The sequence below is a fragment of the Corvus brachyrhynchos genome, unplaced genomic scaffold (assembly GCF_000691975.1).
Source record: "Corvus brachyrhynchos isolate BGI_N302 unplaced genomic scaffold, ASM69197v1 scaffold293, whole genome shotgun sequence".
Taxonomy (NCBI): Eukaryota; Metazoa; Chordata; class Aves; order Passeriformes; family Corvidae; genus Corvus; species Corvus brachyrhynchos.
In genome coordinates, this window is record NW_008237410.1 from 1,047,515 (window position 1) to 1,067,184 (window position 19,670).

Consider the following 19,670-nt stretch of genomic DNA (forward strand, 5'->3'; position numbering starts at 1 on the left):
GTACCCGGCGTGGCTGACAGCCGTCGCGGTCGGCTCAAATACGCGTTTCGGCTTTTATTAAGGGGCATAATTAATGGGTTCCGTGCGTTAAATTTAACTTATTGAGAGTGGTCTTGTTTATTATGCCCTGTTGTGGGCTTCTCAGTACAAGAAAAACAAGGAGCTACTGGAGAGGGTCCAGCAGAGGGCTACAGAGATGGTGAGGGGTCTGGAGCATCTTTTACGAGGAGAGACTGCGGGAGCTGGGCCTGTTTAGTCCAGAGAAGAAAAGACTGGGAGCAGGTCTCATCGGTGTTTATAAATATCTTATAGGTGCGTGCCAAGAGGATGCTGCCAGACTTTGGTGGTGCACAGTGACAGGACGAGGAGCAATGGCCATAAACTAAAGTACAAGAAGTTTCACCTCAAGATGAGGAAGAACTTCTCTACGTTAAGGGAGGCAGAGCACTGGAACAGGCTGCCCAGGGGGGTCGTGGAGTCTTCTTCTCTGGAGACATTCAAAACCCACCTGCATGAGTTCCTGTGCACCTGTTTTAGGTGACCCTGCCTTGGCGGGGGTTGGACTAAATGATCTCTAGAGGTCCATTCCAGCCCTAATAATTCCGTGTATTTTTTTTACTGCCCTATGTTTCTCCCTGCACTGACTCAGTGTGTGGACTGCTGTTTAAACCTTGCCCACCCCCCTCGATGTCCTTTTAGCAAGAGAAAACGATGTTGAAAAACAGACCATTGCCACCTTATACTTTCTGTTATGTGTGAATGAAAGAAGCTGAATTGGTGTATGAGTGACAAATCATTGTCACCCAGCTCTGCAGCCAGCTCACTGCCTCCAGGGTGTGAGGGCATTGGGCAGCAGCAGCTGGAGCATCTCCAGTGATGCCCTGGGACCCGCCTACCTTGGCGTGGCCCTCATGCCAGGGGGTCACTGTGTTGCAGGAGGGATCCTTGGCACTGTGTCCTGCCAGTTCCCTGGAGCTTGCTGCTGCTCTGGCCCAGGAGCTTGGGCCCCCCAGGTTGTCAGGTGTGCAATGCATTGAGGCAAAGGTATGTTAACCTGACTGGTTAAGGTTGTCAATGAATGGCTGAGGTGTTCAGCAAAGTGCAGCAAGAGGCTGGCTTGGTGCTTTGGTTAAAGTACTTTCTGGAAAATTGACTTATTTTTTAATTACTCTTAGTAGGCCCCAGGAGGTGAATGGTGTTCTCGGAGCTTTTTTTGTGCATCCCTGTTCAGACCGGATGCACTTCAGTGATATTACTGTGGCTACTGAAACTTCAGGGTGAATAGGGAAGGACACTGATAGGTTTTATATTCCTCATTTGGTTATGCTGTGGTCTGGACAAGTTGATGAGCTCCTTATTACTAATTGCCTCTTTCTCTAGCAAAACAGAACGATGACGTTCAGATCTTTGGGATTGTTGTGCAGCTTCCTTTATTGTCTGTCATGTCCTGAGAGATGTTCCAGGTCAATCTGAGAAGCAAAACATACTCAGTTTGCAAGACATCAGGCCCAAAAGCTTGGCTTAATATGCCAGAGAAGATTGACTTGAACAATAAAGTTGGGCTGCGTAGTGGGATGGAACAATGCTTCTTCTCTTTAGTGAGAAAGGTACCTACTCAGAAGGAATGAAAGGTTGATAGCCACGGAAAAATTAAGTAGGCACTGCAACCAATCACAGACGTTTGTGCTCGAGACCTATTGGAGACTGGTGTAAGAATTACAGGTTAGAGTTTGTTGAAAGTAAATACTAATTGCAGTGCATAAATTGTTGGTACTTTCATAAACAGTGAGTCAGAACATACATTTCTGTGACTGGTTTTCTCATATATAAGCCATATATCTAAGGAAAAATGAAGACCAGTTTGTGTGTTTGTGTTCTGTCAGTGTGCTCAGCAAACTGAAGAACAGGACAGTCTTGAAATGGAACAGAGTATTCCAAGAAATGATTCATGCAGTGAACACCTTTAAGTGTCTCTCTGCTGGCTGGTATTGACCATCTGACGTTGTGCTGCTGATCAGTATTTCTTTAGCAAAACCAGCACTAGGAAGAAAATAAAATTTGGAAACAGGTGGACTTCCAGCTTTGCAATTTAGCAATTGAGAAGGAAAATCTGTTTTATGGGACATTTTCTGGTGATCTTTAATACATCTATAATTTCAGTTTAGTAGGCTGTAAAAGGAAGCTGTGAAAATGTTTTAGTGGTGGACACTTCACTGTAACATCTGAGAAATTGTGGAAGTGAGAATTTTCTTTACTTGAAATTTGAATTTTGCATTTACTTTAAAATCAAACAGCTATTCTAAAATAATGACATACTTATCACTGAATAAGCCTTTATAAAGAAGTCTAGTCATGGAGTTAAGCTTAGAACACTAAAGGATGATATAAAACTAAGTTTCTATCTGCAGCAACCCATGAATTGCAGGGAAGAGCGAAAAAGACCAAGATGAGTGAATAAGGGATAAACCACCTGAAGGAATGCTCTTCATAGCATACAGTGCTTCTGCCTTAATTTCTTAAGTGGCCTTTGTTTCTAGCAGAATGCCATCCCTGCTCTAATGATGGTTAAGTAGTGTTTCTGATCATCAGTGCAAAACATGAGGTATTCTAAAATCTACTTGTTTTAGAAGTGTGTTGGTCAAGGTCAGATAACAGCTGCCTTACACTTGTGGCACTCCACAGAAGAAGAGCGAGCCTATCTATTAGATTTTACATTCCTTTAGTGTTTATGTTGCAATGACATTCAGCACTTTTCCATACAATTTGACAAGAGCGCCATTCAATTTAAAACTCTCACCAAACTGTTGACAGCCCTCCTGGGGAGAAAATGTTGTCGTGTGGTATGGGCAGAGTTCAGAAGATGCAGGACCTCTTTCCTTTGACACGTGGAGAGAGCAAGTAGGCAGTGCTGGCCCTTGTGCTTTAAGCTTCTCAGTAATGACTCTGTCACGGGTGCTCTATCGAGTTCCTCTGCTCTCTAGGGCTAACGCAGCTCATCTGCAGCTGAGGATTTCTGCTGCCTTTTGTCAGCTCCCAGGGAGCAAAGAAGTTGGGGTGGGGGGCGGAGGGGGGGCCTACAAACTCTCAGTTGCCCTTTTCCTGGCCTTTCTTTCTTATTTCTGGGTGGGTGGGTGTGCGTGTGTGTGCGTGCCTGCAGCTGAACCTGTGCTGAACAGTCTGTTTTCGGTATTCCAAGAGCTGCACGATCGGAATGCACAGAACCATAGCTCTGTGCTTAGATATTTTATTCCAGCTCTGAACCTGTCTATGAGACACTTGTGAGTGCTTGGCTTGAATACATACTTAATCAAAGCATGAGGAGATATTAGGAGGAATAACTGGAGTTCAGCAGCTTTACATTTGAAAGATTTTATGAAAGAACTCTGAATGTGGAAGCTATGTCCACCTATGTTAGCAGAGTAATTGCTGTAGATAGGCTGAGAAATGATGAGTTTTATACAGTGTTTTTCACAACAAGAGATTTGTCTAAGAAAGCTCATTTAATTATTTAAATTATTAGTGAATGGTTTATGTGGAGGACTGAACTTAATTTCTGATCCATGTACCTGTCAGAAGGTATCACACTGATAACTGCTAGAATGTCAGGGAGGAACTTCTCAATTGCTTTTTAAATATCTGTGAAATTTTTAAAAGATAATTAGATTACAAAATCAGCACCAGAATGCTAGTGAATGTCTGGATTAAACATTTCAGTTTGGGAACTGGTCCCAGCTTGTGTAGGTACTCTTGTAAGTAGCTGAACTTCATAGCAGCGCTTGAACTGTATACAGGGTAGTCAAGCCAAATACATATGTAACTGTGTCCTTCATTTTCCTGTGAAATGAGCCCCTGTCCTGGGGATCTGGAGCTGGTAGGGGTGAATCTGCTGCTGGTGTTCATGGGAGCTGTGCTTGGGGCATACAAAATGCAATAGCATTTAGAGTGCAACAATTACTTCAACTTTGAAACATTTGAAATTGGACACTCAGAAAAAGTGACTTTAAAAAAAAAAATCTTAAGCTTTGGTTTCGCAGCTCCAAATTTATGTACATTGGTATCTTTTGCTACCAGTACAATTTGAAAATACATTAAGATTAGTAAAGCATTTACATTCTGTAGACAGGCCTTTGGGAAAATCTCAAGAGGTAATGAAATCTGTCTCCAGAGCAGTTTCTTCATCATTCAAGCCCTGAGTGGTAGACTAAGTCCTAGGTCAATATGTAGAGCAATGGGAAAAAAGCAGAAAGCTGAATAGCAGCTAAGTGTGTGCTGTCCATTCCTTGCACTGAATTATGTAAACAGCTTGTAGAATAACTGAAGACTGTGAGATGTATGGGGTGCTGATTAAGCATTGTGCAAGTGGCATCAACTTTGTTACTTGCTAGATTTTTATGGTTCTCTTGCAGTCATTGGAAGCAGCGTGTATGTGTGCAGCAAAAATAGCAGATTAAGATAGCAGGTGCATACCTGCTGACACAAGTGATTAAAGAGCCTGTTTTCTTGGAGAGAACTAAACTGTGCACTTTATTTGTACTTGCATGTATTTTGTTTGGTTAGATAAGAAAATATTTTAAAAGACTCATACAGAAGACCATACAAAAGATAAACGCTGCTAATGGTGTCAGTGGAAACAGTGTTTAGTGGGTACATCACTGTCAAGGAGAAAGAGCAGTGCTTATACTTCATGGCTGTAAGAGTATTTTTTTAATCTCTGTTCTTTCTTTTTATCCTTTCAACTTTACTTGAGTAGCAAAAGGTAATTGTACTCTTAAGCAAAGAAATTTTGTTTGCCTTCCAGGTTATGGTTGTCTCAAGTTCTACCTTTCTTTCATATAGGCTGCATACAAAAAGCATACATTTAGTAGATTGTTGGAACAAACTGAAATAAATGATTGTGTTCCTGTAGTAGAAATTATTTGACTTTATGTATTAGTTCAAATTCAGAAGTCTTTGCCTACCCTTCTCTTTATTTTTCTTCTCTTTTATTTAATACATACAATCCCATGTAATCATTGTATTTAAGTGTTCCAAGTAATTACAGAGTCAGACTCCTTCCTCTCTGTTTTCCCTCCTTTTAGCAAATATTCTTTGAACTTGAGCTGCTTTTCAGGTGTGGAAGGCATGACTAGTTTGTTTGCTTATTTTATCTTACCCCTTTGCATCAGTTACACAAAAATCACCATGGAGAGAAAGAAGTAAGGCAGGAATTGGTTGTCTCTGCCTGACACTGCTTTGCTCAGAGTGGTGAGTTGTGACAGCCCTCAGATGTGCTGCACAGCTGGCTGTGTGTCAGCAGCAACACCCCTGGCAGCTGTACCAGGGTGCTGGTGCTCAGTGTGACAGATTGAGTATGCTGTTTGGGGCATTTGTGCGAGGACAATGGTGGCTTGAAATGCTGCAGCTCTCCTGCAGCCACTTTGTGAAATTACAGCCCTGTTGTTTCGTATCCTGGCACCACTGAATCCAAACAAAGGCTGTAATACCTCGAGTGTCAGTGGAAGGAGTGATAAATGTAGTATGTCCTTGGCTTCAGAGGCTTGCCCCACTGCAGGGTGTCACTGCCTGCCTTCCATACCTTTTCCTGCCCTCCAGAAAGAGCATGGGAAGCTCCTCCATGCAGTTGAATATGCTCCAGATACTGACCATGGTCTTTGCAACCCCTGTGAGCTCCCCTCTCTGTCAGGGGATGGCCTGCTGGCCTTCAGCCAGGGCACTGCTCCGTGTGCTTTGTAGCACTACCTGCAGGTGCTGGACTTCAGAATTCATGATGGTATCTGGCTCTTGAAGAACCTTCTCCCTTTGGAATGACATTAGATGGCATTTTTCCAAGGGAGTGGTTTAACTGTCTTTTCCCTCAGCATGCAAGCTGCTGATGGTTGTTCTCTCGACAGGCTGCTGATACTCTTGCTGTGAGGCAGAAGAGAAGGATCTATGATATCACCAACGTTCTGGAGGGGATTGATCTCATTGAGAAGAAGTCAAAAAACAGCATTCAGTGGAAGTAAGTTATGTCAATTCTGCAAATTTTTGCATGCCCAAGAGCAACAAAAATTGCCTCTTTCTACTTCTTCTGACTAGGTATGACACCATAAAATTAACGTAATGCGTTTCAGTGAGCAATATGATGTTGTAGAATTACAATAAATTAACTGTATTTGTTTTCCTTTTAACTTGTGTCTTTGATACATAAAATCAAGTTTAAAGCACACAGAAGAGAAACTTTTAGAAAACTTCTAGTGCTACTTTATAACTAGCACTTGCAATTGAAAAATTCCCTGTGAATGAATCTGGGAGGGGTATCAGGGCACATGGTCTCCACCTACCTGCTCTACCACAGTCCATGCCTACTGTCTCTTAGGCCTCTGAAAGTAAAAGCTCAAGGTAAGAATTATAGGTGAAGGAGAAAGGGCCTGCAAAACAGTTCCCATGCAGAAAAAACTACACTCCGAAAGAAGATAAATTTTTGTAGAGGGAAATCTTAATTTGATCAGAGGTTAAGCATTTTCGTTTTCCTGTTAAAACACTACTGGGAGGGTAAATGCTCATTTCCTTCATATTGAATATTAGTAGATGATACTAATTTAAAAAAAAAAATTCCAAATGTTGAAAATAGTCTTAAGAAATTATCAATGCATGTTTGCTTTAGATTTTCACTTGTGGTTTCATGAACCCTTTTACCTTTTTAAGAGGAGTAGGTGCTGGCTGCAATACAAAAGAAGTCATAGACAGGCTGAGATATCTGGAAGCTGAAATTGAAGATTTAGAGCTAAAAGAAAAAGAATTGGATCAGCAGAAACTGTGGCTTCAACAAAGTATCAAGAACGTCATGGATGATTCTACAAACCACCAATATCCTTTTAAATTAATTGTGTGCATTTTGGAACTAGAATTAAGGCAACACCTAAAGGTAATGGATAAAGCATAATGTAGCCCATTTTATCCTGAAGCAAGGTAAGGCAAGTATTTTTCAGGTTTTGCTTCAACAAAAGAAGATATAAATCTTAGACACATGACTTTTTAACTTCTATGACTGTGCATAACATGAAAATAATTTAGCATATATATAGATGTACAGCAGTAACTTTTAAGTCAATAGTACAATCCTAGTGTCTTATTTGAAATTAGTTATATTGCTTCCAGAACTTGAATTTATACTTTGTTACCAGTGCTTTACATGAGTCTTTTTTGTTGCTTCATTTTGAAAAGATCAAGCTATCACCCAAAGATAAATTGATTTGACAAAGTTCTGAAGCTTGTTGGGTTTCAAACTGGAAAAAAAGATCCTGTATATAAATATCAGAGAGTTCCAGCTGCATTGCTCATAAGCATGTGTTTAGCTGTCTTGCAAAACAGACACCTGAGATTGGGAGCAGGCAAGTGCCCTATAATACTATTGATAAGTACTTAAATTTTCTGGACAGAAACTGTTTTTGTAAAATGGATTTTGTAGCAAAGGAGATTGAAGTTAAATTTTAGGAGAAACTTTCCTTTTGGGAGAGCTAGCAATGAAATTGATCCCCCAGGGTGGAGGTGGTGGAATACCTGTCACTGGAGGTTTTGCAGAAGAGGAAGGAAAAACATCTGTCTGGAATGTCTGAACAGTGGATCAGTCCTACCTTGAGGCAGAGGAATGGGATGGCAGATGACTTCTGAAGTTCCCCCTAGCAGTATTTTTGTGTGATTCTGGGAAATGCTGGTACATACCTGAATTCTGTATTGTCAAGTTAGCAAAGTAAATGGTATTCTTCAAAACAAGATTTTACATGTTCTCCTTTTTTAGAAGAATCACTTCTCATTCAAGCTACACAACTATTTTTCTTTTTGTATTTTCTTTGCAGATACAAGTTTTTTCTTTAAAACACAGAACTCTTGTTATTTGTAACGAGCCATTCTGAAAGTCAAAAATAATGCCTTGATGACACTTCTAAGTAACTATAATAACATTATAGTTTAGGCTCAGTTTGGACAAACTTCTAAAGGGCAACATATACCAGTTTTATATTGCTTTAAGAAAAATGTTCCTTGACATAAATTACATTTTCATATGTCACCCATGAAGATATCTGCAACTGCTTCAATGGTAAGTTGCTGCTAGGCTGTATTTCTACAGTGAGGGATTTCTTGAAAAATAACTTGCTAACTAACCTGCTTTTTCCTTGCAAGTATTTTGAATTTAGAAGTACTCAATAGTGATCAGTACTAGGTAGATGTTTCATAATGTTTGTGGCTACCAAGTTCTGGTATTTTCTAGTTGTAGTCACAGATGGTGTAGAATGGAAGCTCAGCTGGAGTCCTGGTTGTGGATGTCTTTTTTGGTATTCATACTTCTCAGCAGCTTGCCACGGGCCATTAATGGAACCAGAGACAGAACATGTTGGTCCAACCCTCCAAAAGAACCAAGAAGATCCAAATTTCGTATCATTTTCTGGTGGCAGCTGTGGCCAGACAGAGCTTGTGATGCTGTACAAGTGAAGCCAGCTGAAGGTCAATGATGGGGCATTGCTACTAAATCTGAAGGATTCCTCTACAGGTGGTTTGAAGAAATTGCCAAGAAATGCTGGCAGAGGTTACTTCCCTTGACATCATCTCCTGATTTTGGGCACCCAAGGGAAGATTGTTGTTCAGCCTCCAGCTAGGCTCAAACCCATCTTTTCTTTGCCACAAGGAAGATTTTTTTAAATAAAAACACAAGACTAGAAAACTACTGCAGTTTAACAAAAATGAGCTGTTACTGAAAAGAGTTAAGTCATTACAAAACATGGAGGCACGTGGCATGGCACTCCCATAATATTTCACCTACGTGTTTCTTAGGAGGCAGAGAAAGAAAAATGTTATTCCGAATTAGTTATGGACAAAGAGGAAATAATGTGCAGGTAGGCAAGTGACTTGCAGTATTGTGCCAGTGCTGTGCATGTAACTGTGGTCCCCTGACTTTACCTAACATGTCTTAATGCGCATAGTAAGCCACAGATGAGTTTGACAGCCATCTGTTACATCCCAGTTGTCCTGCGGAAGCCATGAGCTTAGATACTTGGAAATGCTGGCACTGAACATCAATACCTCTTCTTCCTTCTGTTAAACTTCTGTAGTACCACCACTCATCAAAGTCATAAAGTGAGCTAGACCAGAGAGCTGGTTTAGCTGAAATCATATGAGGAGTGGCTGAGGGAGCTGGGGTTGTTTAGCCTGGAGAAAAGGAAGCTCAAGGGAGGCTTTATCACTGTCTACAAGTACCTGAAAGGAGGGTGTAGCCAGGTGGGGGTCAGTCTCTTCTTCCAGGAAACAGCAACAGGACAAGAGGATATGGCCTCAAGCTGCACCCAGGGGAGGTTCAGGTTGGACATCAGGAAAAATTTCTTCAGAGAAAGGGCTTCTAAGCATTGGATCAGGCTGCCCAGGAAGGTGGTAGAGTCACTATCCATGGAGGTGTTCAAGAAACGACTGGATATGACACTTAGTGCTATGTCTAGTTGACAAGGTGGTGATCAGTCAAAGGCTGGACTCGATGGTCTTGGAGGTCTTTTCCAACCTAAATCATTCTTTGATTCTGTGAAAAAAGGAACTAAATATTTTCACCTTATGTTAGATATACAACTAGAAGACAAACGGGTAAAGAAAATTGTAACTCTTGCACTGTTGTGAGAAAATATTTTTGCAACTATGATCTAAGTATTGGAATTCTGTGATTTATACTATGCAATATACTTGGGTCTTATAGGGACTACATACGTCTTACCACAAGTTTATATATGCTAAATTGTGCAGTACTTTAGGTGGCCTTAGAGAATTTCCAGATCTCATTTGAGTGGATACTATACAAGACTTAAGAAAATTTCTTAAAAATTGCTGTTTAACCAGGAGATACACTTCTAGCAATTCAAGCACCTTGTGGTACACAGTTGGAAGTACCTAGACCTGAAATGGTATGTACTGGTTTCTTGTTTACCTAAGTGTTCTAGAGCAATAGTGGAAAAGAAGAGCTATTTTAGAGCAGAGGATTTCTCTCTATCCATGTGCAAGAGGAGGGGGAGAAAGGATTAGGATTGTTTCAGCTGAGAAGAGAGAGGCTGGATAGAAAAAAGTGGGTTTTGTACACTTAGACTAATGGTAACCGTGCCTTCTATTAAAACCAAGATACACAAATGGATTTCTTCTTCTCTCTTGCTTTTAAATGTTGCAACTTGAAAAATAATGCATAGTTGTCATGAATTCTCTTAAGAACTCAGTGACTTTTATGTGTCAAGTTCCTCTGTTATATTGTTAAAATGGATCTCTTAAGAAAAAGCCTTTTAGATTTAGTTTTAATTTAGATTTAGTCTCATGGTACTAGACTGGATACAGAAACAGACTGCAGTCTTGCTATAGCCAAAAGGATTAAATTGGCAAGATTAAAATAGAAGGCCGAATTATTTACTTCTGTCCATCTTTAACTTTTGTTGTTGTTGTTGTTGTTGTTGCAGTGCTTGGTTTTAAATAGTTTACATAGTTGGGAGAGAGCCTTGTTTGTATGAAGCATGATAGCCACTGTGCTTAAAGAAGGCTGAAATTCACCTGAGAAGTTTCACAAGCTATTTTTAGTGAGGCTAAGCACAGTCTAATATCGTAAAAGCATCCAAGGCTAGAGCCATGAAGCTGATCAATGGTACTATCTTTGTCCGTCTCTGCTGAACTCAGTTCAGGCAATGGTAAGGTTCTCTGCAGGACCCAAGTTAGCAGCTGTGATGTTGGATTTTGTTGGGGGTTTTTTTTCATTGTGGACTAAAACAGCTGATCTTAGTCTTCATCACCTTGTACAGTTCCAATTTCTCAAGGAACAGTAACTTTTGTAATACACCACCTTTACAGGGACAGAACGGACAGAAGAAATACCAGATCAACCTTAAAAGTAGTTCAGGACCTATCCATGTGCTGCTTATAAACAAAGAGTCAAGCTCCTCCAAGCCCACGGTGTTTCCAGTTCCTCCACCTGATGACCTTGCACAGCCCCCATCTCAACCTGCAGCTCCAGCAACTCCACTTAAACCAGCCGCAGCTCCTCCAAATCCCCCAGAACAGCATGACCTGAACCAAGGACGGGAGTTACCGCGAACGGCAGTTGCGGACACACCATCAGGTGGATCCAGGGGTTTTCCTATCTCCGATGGGTGGGGGAGGAAGGCAGCTGGAGGGAAAGAAGAAACTGTTAAGATAGGTGGTAGACAAAGGAAAGATCAAGAATTTGCATAGGGTAGCAGCTGTCCATTAAAAGACTATTCCAGGGGCTTAGTAACGGCTCTCAGGAGGTAACAGAGACACCTCTTCCTCTTCTGTGTGGTGAAACAGATGCTTCCCTCAGAGCTTATCATCATACACTGAACAGGTTTTGGATGTAATCCTGTTAATTATTGAGGTGCTTCTCCAGAATGCAGTTTGGAGCAAAATTGCAAACCTCTTGACAGAGGATGTGATATGAATGTGTACCTTTTAATAAGACTGATAATACACCAGTTCCAGCTATTGTACCACAAGTCGCTTACCTTCTTCCACATAGCCACAGTGAGAGGCTCCTGAATATCAGGTGTTTTTTTCATAGTAAATTAATAGATAATAGGAAAAGATCTAAGAAAATGCTGTGAATATTATAACTGCATTTCTGAGGGGTCCTGATTACCTTCATTTATTAATCTTTAGCTAATTGACAATTAATTAAATTGTGCCTGTGACTGTGGAAGGGGAAGACTCCTCTCACCCAATCCCAGACACTGGCCATGTTCTCCTCAAAAGACAAAGCTGGGGGCAGGTGCTTTGTGTTCTGTTTCACTGTAACAGAACTTGTGACATGCCTTCCTGTCCGTGTAGGTGGCAGCACCCAGCGGGACAGTGCAGCCCCCACAGCCCCTTACTCCAGCCTGCCAGAGCCGGAGCTGTATCCCAGCCTGTCCGGGGACAGTGCCCAAGCCTCAGCCAGTTCCAGTGACTACCAGAGCTTGCTGCCTCTGGATGTCAACTGTATTCTCAAGCCAAACTCATTTGACATTGCAAAGATGGAGGAGCCTGCAGGTAGGAAGCAGTAGTTCCTGTTGAAATGTTTTTACTGGTTCCCTGAGCCCTTCTTTGTGACCAAGTTACCAATGAGTTACACAGAGGAAAAAACAGGCCTCTGTTTATCTCCTAATGAAGCCAGGGAGCCAGCTCAGAGGAGCATACTCATTTTGAGCCAAATGAGTTTCCTTGCCACCAAATAAGCTTCATGTTGTATATGGCTCTTGGGTTTTAAGGGCTAAGTGGGAAAAATGTATTGGGGGGGAAAAGCTGAGGGATACAAAGATAAATATATTTCACATGTACATGGCATACTACCTCTGCAGCTCCTAACACTGCACAAGCCATAGTGTACTTGGAAATTCAGTGGTTTAATGCAAAGAATGTGTTGACCGCTATAAACACGTGTTAAAAAATCCTACATACTTAAAGCATGTGTTCCTGTCTCACAGGAAATATCAGTGGAGATATTATTGATGAACTCATGTCTTCTGACGGTAAGTATTTAGCATCTTTTGTAATAATCACAAGTAGCAGCATAGTTTTTGTGTGAGCAGCACTTAGGAAGCATCTGTTAAATCTGATGCCAAGAGTCAGTATAAAACTACTTCTGTCCCATGTTGCTTCCTCTGTCACTCCTGTCTTTGCTCCCCTTTCTATTCCCTGCAAGTTTTATTTAACAGTCAAAATATGAAAACCTTAATCCAACAAGCACTTACATGCATGAATAACTCACCAGTCCTTCATTTAGGGACAAAGAAAGAACAAGCTGATGACTAGTGTGCTGCCTTTAAAAAGAAAACCAAACTGGTTTAATTCTATTCTGCCTAAAGCTTTATGCAGGTGCTTTGAGTATTTCAGAACATAGTTCTGGATGCAGACTGATACGTGTCCAGCTATGATACACTAAATGTCACCCATTTCTGCTCCTGCACCTCTGTGGCCATGAGTGCAACACTGTACCACAGCTACTACAGAGCTCATGTGCTGCCTACCTCTGCCACTCTCACTGAGGTGCCAGGCAAAGAGGTGAACTCGGCTCGCTTTGTTCCTTTTGCCCTGTGATAATATATGCCTTCAAGCAGACCGCCTCAGGGCTCATCCAGAAGACGTGGTTATATAAGAGCCAAGGAGCAAGATGGGATTCTGTGAACGTGCCAGTATGTGGTTAACATGGAAACAGCCTCCACTTCTAGAGCAGGGATGGCATGCCCAGCTCATGTACACTGTGTTAAAGTTCCTACAGTGCAGTGAGGGCTGAGGCTTCTCTTCTTGGTTCTATTCACCACACAAAGACAGCTTCGAGTCCATGCTTGAAATGCAGTCAGTGCACAGACAAACTGCTAGCCTCCATTTCCCTTCTGTAAAAACAGAGATAATGCTAACTTCCTTACTTATTTGAAGGCTGGTAGTTGCAGTATTGTAACAAGACAAAGGAATATAAATACAAATTACGGGTTTCTGGTTAAAGTTTTCAAAAGCTGCTCAGGAGCTCCTTTGCTGCAGAAGAACTTAAACTCATATTCCACAGCTATCACTCCAACAAACTGACTTAAAATAACAAGCAAAAAATGGTAGATACATCAGTTACTGCCTTAGTCTGAATGCAGTACAGGTATTCACGGTATGTATCTCAGTGAGCTTGTCAGATTATCAAGACTATTTTAATTATTAAGACTAACACTGATGACAAACATACTGAATATGATAGGGCTGATTTTCCAAAAGTGTTTTAATTTAAACTAAACTATTCCTGCTTTACAGTTTTTCCTCTCTTACGACTCTCTCCTACTCCCGGAGATGACTACAACTTTAACCTGGATGATAATGAAGGAGTCTGTGATCTCTTTGATGTGCAGATACTAAATTATTAGATATCGTGTCAACCAGACTACTTATCTACCTCTAACTATAACATTCTAGACTTCTTCATAACCTAAGTATTTGAATAATGAATGTATAACTTCTTAGTTCACTGACTCTGGGAGTATATTTCCTTTTGTTTCCTTTAACTACTTCACAAAACAAATTCAAGAACAAGAAAAAAAGGGCTCTTATCAAAAAAATCTGGCACTTTTTCACCTGAGTGTTTTTCTGTGTAATCCAATTGTTTGGAGCTTTCTTTAGTAAGAAAAGTGAAAATACCTAATAGCCTTTTGATCATTTTTTCAAAAAATGATTAGGCTTCTTGCTCACAGTTAACAGCATTTTTTTTGAAGCTTTACTGCCAAGAAGCTATAGTCTTTAACTTTTCAAACAATTTTGAAGCTTTCACTGCCAAGTTGAAATGTGAAGGGTATCAACTTGAGTTATGCTAAATTGTTTCAGTGAACCAATTTTGTGAAGTGCCTTCTGTTTTAGCACTTTAAGTTTCTCACACTGACTTCTGACATTCCACTTTCCTACATGATAGGAAAGGTCTGTTTGTAGTTTGTATTAAAGTGTGCCAATACTTGTATATTAACAAAATTTTTTTAATAAAATTGTGCAAACAAAGCCATCAGTCTCTGTGGTCTTTCATTTCTTGCAACCCCTTCATTGTCCATTTTATATTACAACTGAGATAACAGGCTTGTGGCAGCATCCACGTTTGCTGGTTCCTTTTCCAGATTTGTGGAAACCTGAAAAAAAAAAAGTTTCAGTTTAAAGTAGAAAGCAATTTCTTTTTGTTCTGCTTGAAAAAAACCCCAGACTAATAAATACCCATTGTCCAGAAGATTAGTTTGTCTTTTACGTATTTAATATAGGCTAATTTTGCAGTCATACTTCAATAATTTGGGGGGATTGCAGGATACACTGAAGTTGAGACACAAGCAGAATAGGCTTTGTGCTTCAGGAGCGTCGTACCAGTAACATTAACACACATGGCCCAACTGAGACAGGCTCGGCTTTTAGTTCACAACTGCTCTCAGCAACAGTTTTGCAACTTTGTAGGCAATACTGTTACAGCCTGAGTAATCAAATACAGCAGTCATGTAGAGCCCCACTAGCACAGGAGCAGTAGTACAGTCTGAAGTCTTGGAGGAATACGTAACAACCCAGCAGGGACAGGACCACTGGCTCCAACTGCCTTGAAATCCTTGCTTGGCCTCATCCTGTGCTGGCAGCACTGTCAATTGTGTTTCATTTTTCTGTCAGCCTCTCCTTAAGTATTTGACACTTGTTCTGTTGCTCCCAGCTGTACAGAAACTTGATCACCTCAGGCACACTGAGAACTCATGTCCACTTCTCCAAACTCCACCTTCCCCCAACAGCCAGGATAGATTCATCTGCACCTCATCCTGAAGGACTGCTTTTTCTCCCTGAAACTGTGCCTAGAGCATCAGTCAGCATAAGAGTTTATATGCAGGAACTTGTCAGGAATTAAACTTTGTGAATTAATTCTTGTGCAAGACTGCAAGTAGGCCTGTATTAAAAAAACTAGACAAAGGCAAGTGAAACACTGTCTTGAACCCTAAATGCTGCAGGCAAAACCTGTACTACAGAAGTTGCTGTTTCAGGTGTTGGTGCTTCTGATAGGTAATATGAAGGCTTAGAATCGGGAACAGAGAGAGGTAGGACTGTTTGTTTCAAAGCACGGTCAGGTGCTTCAGGTAGGGAACAGCAAGGTTCATCCTCTCTGTGTCTATTCATGAGGAGATAAAAGTTTAAAATCAAGGGGGATTGAGCTGGAACTAACTTAAGAAACCAATTAGAAATCAGCTACAATGTACTTAAAAAATATGCTTTTGAAGCATGCTTGAGCATGGCTGCCCACCCACTTCTCTACTTTAGTAGTTACATAGCATTTGAACATGCTAACCACGTTTCAGCGTTACCACACACATGAAATTCATAAAACTGGGATGCTAGCTTTAAAGCAACTGCATGAATTCACAGATTCACAGACTATTGTGAGGTGGAAGGGACCACAACGATCATCAAGTCCAACTCTTAAGTAAATGGCCCACACAAGGTTTGAACCCAGCACCGTGGTGTTACCAGCACCATGCTTTGACCAACTGAGCTAACTGCCTACAGTCTCAGAAACACATTATAATGCTTCAAACACACACATTCTTTTAATTCTCCTCAGATTTTTACAGAGGGAAGTTACCTGCTGAGTCTTCTGAGGTTCTGCTGTGGTACCTTTTGATAGCTGCTGTATTTCTTTCTGAACTTCAGCAAATGCTTTATTTATTGCGCTAACTTTTTCAGCATTTTTAATGTTTATCTGGGAGAGAAAAAAATACACACATTGTTATTTTTAACAAAAATTCCACTTGTGCAACTACTATGCAGACAGTGTTACATGCTTTTCAGTATGTTTTATCTGTTACCTCATTAGGTCATCTAGTTGTGTACTAATATATTTAAAATCAAGAGTTAAACTTTCTCTATTGGAATAGGAGCCCATAGTGATCCAGAAAGAGAACAGAGAGAAAACAAAAGCCAGGCTTCACAGGCGCTGCTGCACCACCCTCAGCTCCTCTTAGCTGGAGTGGAGTCCCAGGAAGGGTTCCTTCCTTCATCTCTCTGGTGGACTGATCCTGGCTGGATGCCAGTTTCCCACCAAAGCCGCTCCATCACTGCCTTCTTTAGCTGGACAGGGGACAGGAAATATAATGGAAGGCTCATGGGTCAAGATAACAGCAGGGCAAGATCACTCAGTTGCCATCATGGGCAGAACAGACTCGACTTGGGGAAAATGAATTTCATTTGTTGTCAAAGGCTACAGAAGAATCTCAGCTCCAGCACCTGGAGCACCTCCTCCTCCTCCTTCTTCACTGATCTTGCTGTCTGCAGGGCTGTTTCTCTTAAAAATTCTCACTCCTCTGTTCTGACTGCTGCTGGGGGTGTGCTTCTTAACTGCATCATCCCAGAGGCACTCCCTCATGGGCTCTGCCTTGGCCAGCAGCATATCCATCCTGGACCCAGCTGGCATTGGCCCTTTCGGACATGAGGAAGCTTCTGGCAACTTTTTAGAGAAGCCACCCCTGTAGCCCCTCAAACCCAATATAACTGGTAAATGATTTCACCATTTTGAATTTCATCCAATAGCTTACCTTTCATCATCACACCTTGCGACCTAATTGTTCGTACTGTAGGTCTGGCCAACAATGTCTACCAGGTTTTGCTGCAGTATTTAAAGAAACTCTGTGGCTGTAGCAGAGAGGGATGTGTATCTCTGTGCACCTCAGCCTCCCTTTTAGCCCAAGTCTGCCTTTGCAAGTTATTTTATCGAAAATGCTTTCAAAGAGGAAGAGCTAGAATATGGACACGTGTTGCACTCTGGGGACAACTACCTGTGGCAGAGGAGGAGGCCAGATGCAAGAGGGCATAAACTCTCACCACTGCAGCAAAGTAAGATTCAGCTGATCTCAGCCCTAGCACCTGCTGCTTCCAAAATCTGGAACAGGATCCTTGCCAGGTAATGACCTATTACATCACAAACATTCCAGAAGCACGCTCACAGGTCTTCAGGCAACCCCAAATTTCAGGATACCTACTGCTGTTCCAAAGGCTACCCCTGTAACTGACCTCTCAGCAATTTAAACAGGCAGAAGCAAACTGTGAATGGTTACACGTAGTCATTTTGCTTTCAAAGCCTCCATAAGTTCAGAGCAGGTATACAGTAACAGTAATTCCATTTATTCTGAGTGACCAAGAGAACTACCAGTATTAAGAAAGCAGTGGCAATGAGGCTGATAAAACAGGCCTACTCAGATCAACATTTTAACTGGGAGAGTGACTGGAGAAATACAGCCCCATCTCCTGGCTCTGATCAGAGTGGATGGACTGTTGGTGACATGATGGACAAAGACTACGTGTTCCATCAGTGCTTGTCACCATCTTCCAGCTTCACAGGGGTGTTAGAAGGTTCCAGTTTTAATACGTGATACTGTCAGGTACTCAGGCAGGACTCCTCCACAGAAAGAGGCTCTATAGCTAGCACAGTATCTACATCAAAAGTTGTCTGAACAGTTACAATGGGCTTTTAGCTATTAATTTTAGCTATTAACAATTTTTTTTTCTGAGCATCTTCCTATACTGCTTAATGATAAGTAAATCCCATTAAGCCCAGAGGCTTAATGCATTAAACAATACAGCTTCAAACACAGAGAATAAAATTTTACTCCTAATAGGTTACTGACTTTTCATGAATATGATTTTAAACCTGTTTCTCTCTTTATTATACAGGACAGTCTAGACTAAGAGGAGATGCGACGCCAGCAACATGAAATTATTTTTTCCAAAGTTTGTTACACTCCTGTCTGTCCACCAGATTAATTCACCAAGTGGCTTTGGCTTGCAGGAGGAAATCTGAAACAGCGTTTTTTTTTTAGAGCTATTTGCTTGTGTTTGTCCAGCACACTGCAACTGCATCAAATGGAAAAAATAAGCCACTATCTGCTTTTATTACTTTTATTAACAGATGCTTTTCTAAAGGGACAGCTGAACTCTCGCAGAACACCCATCTCAGGCTGGAGGCAAGGTTTGAGAAGATACCATGTAATGACTCACTGCTACCAACAGGAAAACTTATGCTTAGATCCACCCCCATTCCTCTTCCTCTGCACTGCTCCCAGCTCCATGAGCTACTCTCCCCCTCCTCTGGGCTGTGATCCTCTAGAAACACAAAAATAACATTATTTTTGCTTCTTTGTTTTTCTATTGCTTTAGTATGTTAAATTGTCTCACAGAAGCATCTGCAGAGCATCACAGCCCATGTAAGGTGCAAGAAAGGAACAGAGAGGAATTAAGAGCAAAACACCCATCAGTGTGCACTCCTGGGCCTGTTCACTGCATCTCAGTGACAGAGCTGTACTTGACAGCTAAGGCAAATAAACAACTACTGGATCAGAAAAGGCTCCATCCTTTCTGGTTCTTCCTCACTAAAATGCTTCTCTTTGCATTCATTCATTCATAATTAAGTTTGTTCAACTCACCAACCCAGCACATAAAAATGCAAAATGTATTTTTAATAGCTTTTGCTGCTGATTTAGCAAGTTGAGTCACCTAGTGGGTGAAGAGTTCCTGAGCCAGCATCAAGGAGAGCTGTGGGAACATAGCCCAGAGCCCGGCAAAGGGATCGCCTCCTGGGACCAGGAACGTGATGGAAACCACTTCCCCTTGTTAGTTGAACTAACTATGCCCAGTGCTTCGGATCAAAGCATTTTGTTAACCTGTACCCTGAATTACACCCTCGGTGACGCTGTGAATGCAGGCCAGTGAACGCGAACTCGCTGAACTGCTGACGCGCCCTTTAGCATCGCATTCCCGAGGACAAGGCGAGATGCTATCAGGCACTTCCCAAACGATACCTCAAGCACAGCCCGATGTCCTCTATGGCATATGCCTGCAAATTAGTCAAATGAACTTCCTGTGCTTTTTGCAGATGATGACATCCGTATACAAACCTAATTTTCGGGTGAAAATCGTGCACTTTGCCGTTTTGTGCCCGGACACACACTGCCCCTAAAACAGCTCGATTTAATCAGTTCCCAGCGCTTCCTCCGCCGCGCAGCGAGGCCGAAGAGGAGGAAACCCCGCCAGGCCGAGGCCTCCCTCGGGCGCCGCAGCAGGGCCGGGGCCCTCCCCGTGGTGGGGCGCTGTCCCAGCCCGGCTAGCACCTCCTCCCGCCGCAGCACTCACCCGCCTCCGCCCCG

The 19,670-nt window shown here is 41.8% G+C and overlaps 1 protein-coding gene across 2 annotated transcripts; it reads left to right on the plus strand.

Moving 5' to 3' along the window:
- The first annotated feature begins 11 nt into the window (after positions 1-11).
- On the plus strand, positions 12-14,521 carry E2F5 (E2F transcription factor 5). Of its 2 annotated transcripts, XM_017731056.1 has the most exons (9): positions 12-312; positions 5,892-6,001; positions 6,688-6,849; positions 8,037-8,080; positions 9,859-9,923; positions 10,846-11,113; positions 11,839-12,039; positions 12,474-12,518; positions 13,786-14,521. In XM_017731056.1, the coding sequence occupies exons 3-9, from the start codon at positions 6,827-6,829 to the stop codon at positions 13,893-13,895; spliced, it is 756 nt and encodes a 251-aa protein (XP_017586545.1). In that variant the 5' UTR covers positions 12-312; positions 5,892-6,001; positions 6,688-6,826; the 3' UTR covers positions 13,896-14,521. The 2 variants fall into 2 exon arrangements, with proteins under 2 accessions (XP_017586545.1, XP_008629431.2); XM_008631209.2 differs by lacking the exon at positions 12-312 and having other exon boundaries at positions 3,128-6,001.
- The last annotated feature ends 5,149 nt before the right edge of the window (positions 14,522-19,670 follow it).

Coding starts and splice junctions, on each gene's coding strand:
- E2F5 (XM_017731056.1), top strand. CDS start 6,827: ATGGATGATTCTACAAACCACCA. Junction 6,850..8,036: donor GATGATTCTACAAACCACCA/ATATCCTTTTAA, acceptor GACATAAATTAC/ATTTTCATATGTCACCCATG. Junction 12,519..13,785: donor TGAACTCATGTCTTCTGACG/GTAAGTATTTAG, acceptor CCTGCTTTACAG/TTTTTCCTCTCTTACGACTC.